The following is a 10,023-nucleotide window of genomic DNA, read 5'->3' as shown; positions in this document are numbered from 1 at the left end:
TGGGGGTACCAGATCATTTTTGATCTGTTACCAAACCCAACTCCATACTACTTTCCATTTAATGGCTACCAATTTTTGATCTCGTATTTTTGATCTTATATTTTGGAAATCTATATATTTTTAAAATTATATTATCAATTTTTGATCTCGTGTTTTTGATCTCTTATTTTTAGTCCCGTATTTTTTATCTTATATTTTGGAAATCTATATGTTTTTTAAAATAATATCTCATATAATAGTATATAATGAGTTGTAAAAATATTCACGATGAATTGATTGATATGGAAGAAATCATTTGTCCTTTTTGCAATAAAGAAATCGGAAAGCATACAATTAAAAAAGAGACATGTTGTATTAAACAAAATATACAAAACAATGATAACATGAATGTATGTGTTACTTGCGGAACAGTTCATGGTTATACACCTCTTATAGATTATGTTGAATTTCATCAGAACAAACACAGATTCCATCGTAAATCAGTGTATCAAAGAAAATATAATGAATAATATAGCTCTTAAAAATAATTTTCAGATTTCTGTGAAGAATAAAGATAAAATATTGAGGATTTTCAAAGAAGTGGGAAAAGTAATTAATTTGGTGAATCAAAAGATATTTGTGATGCTTGATCTTCCTTATGAAAAAATCAAGATAACCAAATCGAAAAAGATACTTGAAAAGTTTAATCAATATTGGATAGACATCTTGTTATTGATATTCGACAAAATTATGAAAATCATTGAGGAGTGAATTTTTTGTTATATTTAAGAAGAAATTTGTCAACGCTTGGACATACATCAGTTACAAAATCATCTACATTTTTCTTTTCGGTGTGAGTCGATGGTTGGAAATCACCGCTTCTCATCATGTCTTTCAAATTAATCAATATGTGCTGGTAAGATTGATATGCATATATACAATTTTGTATCTTGAGATCTAGCGATTGAAGGCCCATGTAAGATTTTATTAACAGAGCTGCAGTGCTAATTGCTACAAGAGCTACACCACCTGTCACAACAGCAGATACTATCCCGCCAGTTAAAATAGAAGTAGAATTTCCCATTAGTTTTAATTTTTTATACCGTTTAACAGCTTGTTTGTAAGCCCAGCATTTTCTATGATATGCTTTATAGTAGCTTTTTAGTTCATCAACCTGATCTTCTGTTAGTTTGTCAGAAATATGGTTCCAGTCAAAAAATTTTTTTCGATTGTTAGTCATATATATGGTTTAGATTGTTAATCTTTTACACATGCAATACAATAGACCTGAAATCTGGCCGCAAAATGGAGATCTTTTAGCCACTCTAGTTGTGTATTTTTCTGGAAAAGAATAAGTATAACCTCTACCTAATGAATAATGATCGTAAAACCTCCCAAAAGCATCATGAAGTATACTATGACTGTTTAATATATCAACCCAACCGAAGATCTTTTCAAATAACCATGTAAGACAGCTATTACCAGGCCCAAGAAGACCCATTTCCCCATCGTTTAGTTCAAGAACTTTGTTTAGTGTAATTTCTCTTTCAAAGTATTGATAAACAAGTGCTGATTTTAATATTTTGTCATCGATAAATGGATGTTTTTCTTTTGCATCATTAAAATTGTATTTTACATGTTTTAATAAGATATTGATATACATATATATTTACGTTATATTATACCTCTGCATCAAGACAGTATGATGGTCTAATATCGTTTTTTCGTCTAATATAAAATCTAAATATACACAGAAAAAAGCTATACTACCATCTAAGGGTGCTATGTCACTATTAAAATCCAAACCTCCAAAAACAGTTGTTGATGCACCAACGCGATTGTCAGCAGTGAAATCACCAATATGCTTTTTGTTCCAGTAAATCTTACTTTTTTCGGTTTTTGGTGAAGATTTGTTATCCCAATGTACACTAAGGCAATGCCATTTATCAAGTTCGCTTAAATCATTTTCGCTATAATCTCCTAGGTTTAGAAAACTTTGTAGGCTACTTGCCGGGCCAACATAAACACATTTATATGTAAAGATAGCAGAGTAACAATAACTCTCAAAAAAGAAACGATCGTTTTCAATTTACAAAACATGTTTCGACATACTCATGTCATCTTCAGTTGCAAATGAGCTTTTCAACGGTTGTACATTTGAATTTATGTTAAGGTATGTTGCAAAATTACATGTCAGAACTTGCGTACAATTTAAATATGAAATGTGAAATGCGCAGAAAACAAAAATAGCGCACATAGCAATAAAATAAAAGACAAAAGAACAACGTAATTAAAAAGAAAGAGACAAATCTAAATGCCTCAACTGCTGATTAAGGATGGGATTTTCCCACTTAATGTGCAATGCCTCTTTGATCTTAATTTGGAATTTTGAGGCGGCAGAATCTAAGATCGTGAAACATTCTGTGTTACAAGAGTCATGACAGGCCCTAGATGACTGCAGGTGTCTGTAAACATGCGAAGACTTGTCCGACAAGAGATGCTCACGAGCACGCGTACGTAGGTGGCGAGTGGTCTCGCCAATGTAGCTGGCATTACAGCCAGCACACGAGAATTTATAAACGACACGCGAACGTAGACCTTGCGGTACTGAATCTTTCACGCTGAACATGTTTCTAAGTTTAAATGTACTAAAGACCAACTTAATATCTAAATCAGCTTTGCAATAGTGTTTGAGTAGTTGTCTTAACTTGGTCTGGGCGATTTCAGAAAACCGGCCAACATAAGGGAGTTTATAGAAGTGCGTAGAAGTTTTCCCGGAGTTGGATGAGGCGTCCCGCCCAGTCAGAGAAGAAATCATTTTCTTAGAAAGATACCTGTGGATAATCTTGTCGATCACCCACGACGGAAAACAATTTTTCCGTAGTAAGAAAATAAGCTTCTTGACGTCCAGATGAAAACCAACCCAGGAATTGTTGATCTTATATACTCTGTCTAGTAATGTTCTGACTAGACCCAGTTTGTAATTCAAAGGGGCGAAGCTGAAATAATTAGTAAGAAGACCAGTAAATGTTTTCTTGCGATATACACTAGTAACAATAGATGGATGACCGTTGTCTAGCAATATGTCTAGAAAAGATAATTTCTTATTGATTTCCCTTTCCATTGTGAAACGGATACTTGGGTGCCTTGCGTTGATATAATCAAAGAATAAGAGCGCATCATCTTCGTTATTGAACAAACAAAAGGTGTCATCAACATAGCGTCTATAGAACAAAACTTGGGAGGATGAGAAATTATCTAACCAGTTTTTTTCATGGTGTCCCATAAAAAGGTTTGCGAGGACTGGAGCAAGGGGGGAACCCATGGCAACCCCATCTACTTGGTCATGAAACGCACCCTTGAATAAGAAGTGGGTCCCTGCTGTTGCGAAGGAAAAAAGGGTTTTAAGGTCAGCGGGGCTTATCGCAAGGCCAGGATTACCCTGATAAATGTAGGTGACCGCCAAGTCAATGCACTCATCAAGGGGTAAACTAGTAAACAGACTCTCAACATCAAAAGAGACCATAAACTTCCCAGAGGTTGGTAGCTGGTTGATTTCATGTACAAATGAAAACGTGTCGCGGACGTTGTAGTCACACGGGACATGAGGCTCTAAAAGATCGCAAAGGAACTTAGATAGATTATAATTGTAGGTGCCTATTGAAGATACTATGGGTCGAAATGGAGGTGTTTCATTAGGCTGCCGAGCCTTGTGCATTTTAGGAAGGCCATAGAACCTAGCTGGTTGAGAACCAACTGGATAAATTCTCTCATATGTATCTTTGTCTAAGTGACCCTTATTTTTAAGTGCTCTTAAAAAACGTTGTAATTTGCCCTCCCTTTGTAAAGTGGGGTCATTATCAATAACCTTAAACTTAGAAGTGTCACTTATAATGGCAAAAATACCCTGTTCATAAGCAATCCTGTCCATGACAACGACGCCATTTCCTTTGTCAGGCTTCAGTATCACAATGTCCTTGTTCTTTCTCAGTTCCTTTAATATCTTGAAGTTCCTTAAGTCCGCCACAGAAGGTTGGTGTGAAGAAACATATGAATGGGCAAGATGAGAGAGGTCGGCGACCAGCTTTCCCTTTTGTTTCCCGTCGATTAAATTTCTGACCATAGTGCGATGAATCAGTTCGAAACAAGAAAACACATCCGTTTTGTTGATGGTGGGGGTACAGATAGAATGTGAAAGACCGTATTTAAGTATTCCAAGTTGCTCGGACGTGAGGTTCTGCGAAGAGAGGTTGGTAACTGTCTCCGTTGGAGAAAATGGTAGAACCATGTTTCGCGTTAGGTTTTTAAGTTTCTTCTCGTTGGTGTCTATAACACGTTTAACAGCTTTTCCAACATTGTATTTTACACTTCGATGGAGGATGTATCGATCGATGTTGTTAACAACGCCATTGATATGGTCGGCCAACCTGTCTCTTACAAGGGTTAGCTTACTGAATTCCTTTCTTCTTTTGGCGATTGCACTTCGTAGTAGACGTTTTCGAATAGCATGTACATCATGTCTACTTGTATTTGGTAGTTGAAAACAGATAAATTTCGGAAACACATTGAAGGATAAACAGTTTTTGAGAAAATTCAAATCCAACTCAGCTTTGCTTACTTTGATAGAAGTCTTCTCAAACTTCCGAAGGTCAGAGATGCTGACTTTCTTACCATATTTTCCTGCTATGTCGTGGATAATATTTCCAAACGGACGTAAAGATAGCAGAGTAACAATAACTCTCAAAAAAGAAACGATCGTTTTCAATTTACAAAACATGTTTCGACATACTCATGTCATCTTCAGTTGCAAATGAGCTTTTCAACGGTTGTACATTTGAATTTATGTTAAGGTATGTTGCAAAATTACATGTCAGAACTTGCGTACAATTTAAATATGAAATGTGAAATGCGCAGAAAACAAAAATAGCGCACATAGCAATAAAATAAAAGACAAAAGAACAACGTAATTAGAAAGAAAGAGACAACTCTAAATGCCTCAACTGCTGATTAAGGATGGGATTTTCCCACTTAATGTGCAATGCCTCTTTGATCTTAATTTGGAATTTTGAGGCGGCAGAATCTAAGATCGTGAAACATTCTGTGTTACAAGAGTCATGACAGGCCCTAGATGACTGCAGGTGTCTGTAAACATGCGAAGACTTGTCCGACAAGAGATGCTCACGAGCACGCGTACGTAGGTGGCGAGTGGTCTCGCCAATGTAGCTGGCATTACAGCCAGCACACGAGAATTTATAAACGACACGCGAACGTAGACCTTGCGGTACTGAATCTTTCACGCTGAACATGTTTCTAAGTTTAAATGTACTAAAGACCAACTTAATATCTAAATCAGCTTTTCAATAGTGTTTGAGTAGTTGTCTTAACTTGGTCTGGGCGATTTCAGAAAACCGGCCAACATAAGGGAGTTTATAGAAGTGCGTAGAAGTTTTCCCGGAGTTGGATGAGGCGTCCCGCCCAGTCAGAGAAGAAATCATTTTCTTAGAAAGATACCTGTGGATAATCTTGTCGATCACCCACGACGGAAAACAATTTTTCCGTAGTAAGAAAATAAGCTTCTTGACGTCCAGATGGAAACCAACCCAGGAATTGTTGATCTTATATACTCTGTCTAGTAATGTTTTTTAAGAGCACTTAAAAATAAGGGTCACTTAGACAAAGATACATATGAGAGAATTTATCCAGTTGGTTCTCAACCAGCTAGGTTCTATGGCCTTCCTAAAATGCACAAGGCTCGGCAGCCTAATGAAACACCTCCATTTCGACCCATAGTATCTTCAATAGGCACCTACAATTATAATCTATCTAAGTTCCTTTGCGATCTTTTAGAGCCTCATGTCCCGTGTGACTACAACGTCCGCGACACGTTTTCATTTGTACATGAAATCAACCAGCTACCAACCTCTGGGAAGTTTATGGTCTCTTTTGATGTTGAGAGTCTGTTTACTAGTTTACCCCTTGATGAGTGCATTGACTTGGCGGTCACCTACATTTATCAGGGTAATCCTGGCCTTGCGATAAGCCCCACTGACCTTAAAACCCTTTTTTCCTTCGCAACAGCAGGGACCCACTTCTTATTCAAGGGTGCGTTTCATGACCAAGTAGATGGGGTTGCCATGGGTTCCCCCCTTGCTCCAGTCCTCGCAAACCTTTTTATGGGACACCATGAAAAAAACTGGTTAGATAATTTCTCATCCTCCCAAGTTTTGTTCTATAGACGCTATGTTGATGACACCTTTTGTTTGTTCAATAACGAAGATGATGCGCTCTTGTTCTTTGATTATATCAACGCAAGGCACCCAAGTATCCGTTTCACAATGGAAAGGGAAATCAATAAGAAATTATCTTTTCTAGACATATTGCTAGACAACGGTCATCCATCTATTGTTACTAGTGTATATCGCAAGAAAACATTTACTGGTCTTCTTACTAATTATTTCAGCTTCGCCCCTTTGAATTACAAACTGGGTCTAGTCAGAACATTACTAGACAGAGTATATAAGATCAACAATTCCTGGGTTGGTTTTCATCTGGACGTCAAGAAGCTTATTTTCTTACTACGGAAAAATTGTTTTCCGTCGTGGGTGATCGACAAGATTATCCACAGGTATCTTAATAAGAAAATGATTTCTTCTCTGACTGGGGGGGACGCCTCATCCAACTCCGGGAAAACTTCTACGCACTTCTATAAACTCCCTTATGTTGGCCGGTTTTCTGAAATCGCCCAGACCAAGTTAAGACAACTACTCAAACACTATTGCAAAGCTGATTTAGATATTAAGTTGGTCTTTAGTACATTTAAACTTAGAAACATGTTCAGCGTGAAAGATTCAGTACCGCAAGGTCTACGTTCGCGTGTCGTTTATAAATTCTCGTGTGCTGGCTGTAATGCCAGCTACATTGGCGAGACCACTCGCCACCTACGTACGCGTGCTCGTGAGCATCTCTTGTCGGACAAGTCTTCGCATGTTTACAGACACCTGCAGTCATCTAGGGCCTGTCATGACTCTTGTAACACAGAATGTTTCAAGATCTTAGATTCTGCCGCCTCAAAATTCCAAATTAAGATCAAAGAGGCATTGCACATTAAGTGGGAAAATCCCATCCTTAATCAGCAGTTGAGGCATTTAGATTTGTCTCTTTCTTTTAATTACGTTGTTCTTTTGTCTTTTATTTTATTGCTATGTGCGCTATTTTTGTTTTCTGCGCATTTCACATTTCATATTTAAATTGTACGCAAGTTCTGACATGTAATTTTGCAACATACCTTAACATAAATTCAAATGTACAACCGTTGAAAAGCTCATTTGCAACTGAAGATGACATGAGTATGTCGAAACATGTTTTGTAAATTGAAAACGATCGTTTCTTTTTTGAGAGTTATTGTTACTCTGCTATCTTTACGTCCGTTTGGAAATATTATCCACGACATAGCAGGAAAATATGGTAAGAAAGTCAGCATCTCTGACCTTCGGAAGTTTGAGAAGACTTCTATCAAAGTAAGCAAAGCTGAGTTGGATTTGAATTTTCTCAAAAACTGTTTATCCTTCAATGTGTTTCCGAAATTTATCTGTTTTCAACTACCAAATACAAGTAGACATGATGTACATGCTATTCGAAAACGTCTACTACGAAGTGCAATCGCCAAAAGAAGAAAGGAATTCAGTAAGCTAACCCTTGTAAGAGACAGGTTGGCCGACCATATCAATGGCGTTGTTAACAACATCGATCGATACATCCTCCATCGAAGTGTAAAATACAATGTTGGAAAGCTGTTAAACGTGTTATAGACACCCACGAGAAGAAACTTAAAAACCTAACGCGAAACATGGTTCTACCATTTTCTCCAACGGAGACAGTTACCAACCTCTCTTCGCAGAACCTCACGTCCGAGCAACTTGGAATACTTAAATACGGTCTTTCACATTCTATCTGTACCCCCACCATCAACAAAACGGATGTGTTTTCTTGTTTCGAACTGATTCATCGCACTATGGTCAGAAATTTAATCGACGGGAAACAAAAGGGAAAGCTGGTCGCCGACCTCTCTCATCTTGCCCATTCATATGTTTCTTCACACCAACCTTCTGTGGCGGACTTAAGGAACTTCAAGATATTAAAGGAACTGAGAAAGAACAAGGACATTGTGATACTGAAGCCTGACAAAGGAAATGGCGTCGTTGTCATGGACAGGATTGCTTATGAACAGGGTATTTTTGCCATTATAAGTGACACTTCTAAGTTTAAGGTTATTGATAATGACCCCACTTTACAAAGGGAGGGCAAATTACAACGTTTTTAAGAGCACTTAAAAATAAGGGTCACTTAGACAAAGATACATATGAGAGAATTTATCCAGTTGGTTCTCAACCAGCTAGGTTCTATGGCCTTCCTAAAATGCACAAGGCTCGGCAGCCTAATGAAACACCTCCATTTCGACCCATAGTATCTTCAATAGGCACCTACAATTATAATCTATCTAAGTTCCTTTGCGATCTTTTAGAGCCTCATGTCCCGTGTGACTACAACGTCCGCGACACGTTTTCATTTGTACATGAAATCAACCAGCTACCAACCTCTGGGAAGTTTATGGTCTCTTTTGATGTTGAGAGTCTGTTTACTAGTTTACCCCTTGATGAGTGCATTGACTTGGCGGTCACCTACATTTATCAGGGTAATCCTGGCCTTGCGATAAGCCCCGCTGACCTTAAAACCCTTTTTTCCTTCGCAACAGCAGGGACCCACTTCTTATTCAAGGGTGCGTTTCATGACCAAGTAGATGGGGTTGCCATGGGTTCCCCCCTTGCTCCAGTCCTCGCAAACCTTTTTATGGGACACCATGAAAAAAACTGGTTAGATAATTTCTCATCCTCCCAAGTTTTGTTCTATAGACGCTATGTTGATGACACCTTTTGTTTGTTCAATAACGAAGATGATGCGCTCTTATTCTTTGATTATATCAACGCAAGGCACCCAAGTATCCGTTTCACAATGGAAAGGGAAATCAATAAGAAATTATCTTTTCTAGACATATTGCTAGACAACGGTCATCCATCTATTGTTACTAGTGTATATCGCAAGAAAACATTTACTGGTCTTCTTACTAATTATTTCAGCTTCGCCCCTTTGAATTACAAACTGGGTCTAGTCAGAACATTACTAGACAGAGTATATAAGATCAACAATTCCTGGGTTGGTTTTCATCTGGACGTCAAGAAGCTTATTTTCTTACTACGGAAAAATTGTTTTCCGTCGTGGGTGATCGACAAGATTATCCACAGGTATCTTTCTAAGAAAATGATTTCTTCTCTGACTGGGCGGGACGCCTCATCCAACTCCGGGAAAACTTCTACGCACTTCTATAAACTCCCTTATGTTGGCCGGTTTTCTGAAATCGCCCAGACCAAGTTAAGACAACTACTCAAACACTATTGCAAAGCTGATTTAGATATTAAGTTGGTCTTTAGTACATTTAAACTTAGAAACATGTTCAGCGTGAAAGATTCAGTACCGCAAGGTCTACGTTCGCGTGTCGTTTATAAATTCTCGTGTGCTGGCTGTAATGCCAGCTACATTGGCGAGACCACTCGCCACCTACGTACGCGTGCTCGTGAGCATCTCTTGTCGGACAAGTCTTCGCATGTTTACAGACACCTGCAGTCATCTAGGGCCTGTCATGACTCTTGTAACACAGAATGTTTCACGATCTTAGATTCTGCCGCCTCAAAATTCCAAATTAAGATCAAAGAGGCATTGCACATTAAGTGGGAAAATCCCATCCTTAATCAGCAGTTGAGGCATTTAGATTTGTCTCTTTCTTTTTAATTACGTTGTTCTTTTGTCTTTTATTTTATTGCTATGTGCGCTATTTTTGTTTTCTGCGCATTTCACATTTCATATTTAAATTGTACGCAAGTTCTGACATGTAATTTTGCAACATACCTTAACATAAATTCAAATGTACAACCGTTGAAAAGCTCATTTGCAACTGAAGATGACATGAGTATGTCGAAACATGTTTTGTAA

The 10,023-nt window shown here is 38.0% G+C and overlaps 2 protein-coding genes across 2 annotated transcripts; one reads left to right on the top strand and one right to left on the bottom strand.

Annotated features, from left to right (window-relative positions):
- Nucleotides 1-530: 530 nt before the first annotated feature.
- Nucleotides 531-4,267, bottom strand: LOC138048631 (uncharacterized). Its single transcript, XM_068894792.1, has 2 exons — nucleotides 3,421-4,267; nucleotides 531-538 (listed from the first exon to the last, which is right to left on the bottom strand). Exons 1-2 carry the CDS (start codon nucleotides 4,265-4,267, stop codon nucleotides 531-533), a joined length of 855 nt encoding a protein of 284 aa, XP_068750893.1.
- A 3,558-nt stretch (nucleotides 4,268-7,825) lies between these two features.
- Nucleotides 7,826-8,299, top strand: LOC138048630 (uncharacterized). Its single transcript, XM_068894791.1, has one exon. It carries the CDS (start codon nucleotides 7,826-7,828, stop codon nucleotides 8,297-8,299), a length of 474 nt encoding a protein of 157 aa, XP_068750892.1.
- The last annotated feature ends 1,724 nt before the right edge of the window (nucleotides 8,300-10,023 follow it).

Source organism: Montipora capricornis, chromosome 5, assembly GCF_036669925.1.
Source record: "Montipora capricornis isolate CH-2021 chromosome 5, ASM3666992v2, whole genome shotgun sequence".
Taxonomy (NCBI): domain Eukaryota; kingdom Metazoa; phylum Cnidaria; class Anthozoa; order Scleractinia; family Acroporidae; genus Montipora; species Montipora capricornis.
Note: the sequence above shows the minus strand (reverse complement) of the source record. Positions and strands in the feature narration are given on the sequence as shown.

What these genes read in the sequence shown, in the direction of transcription:
- LOC138048631 (XM_068894792.1), bottom strand. Translation starts at nt 4,267, where the DNA reads ATGGTTCTACCATTTTCTCCAACGGAGACAGTTACCAACCTCTCTTCG.
- LOC138048630 (XM_068894791.1), top strand. Translation starts at nt 7,826, where the DNA reads ATGGTTCTACCATTTTCTCCAACGGAGACAGTTACCAACCTCTCTTCG.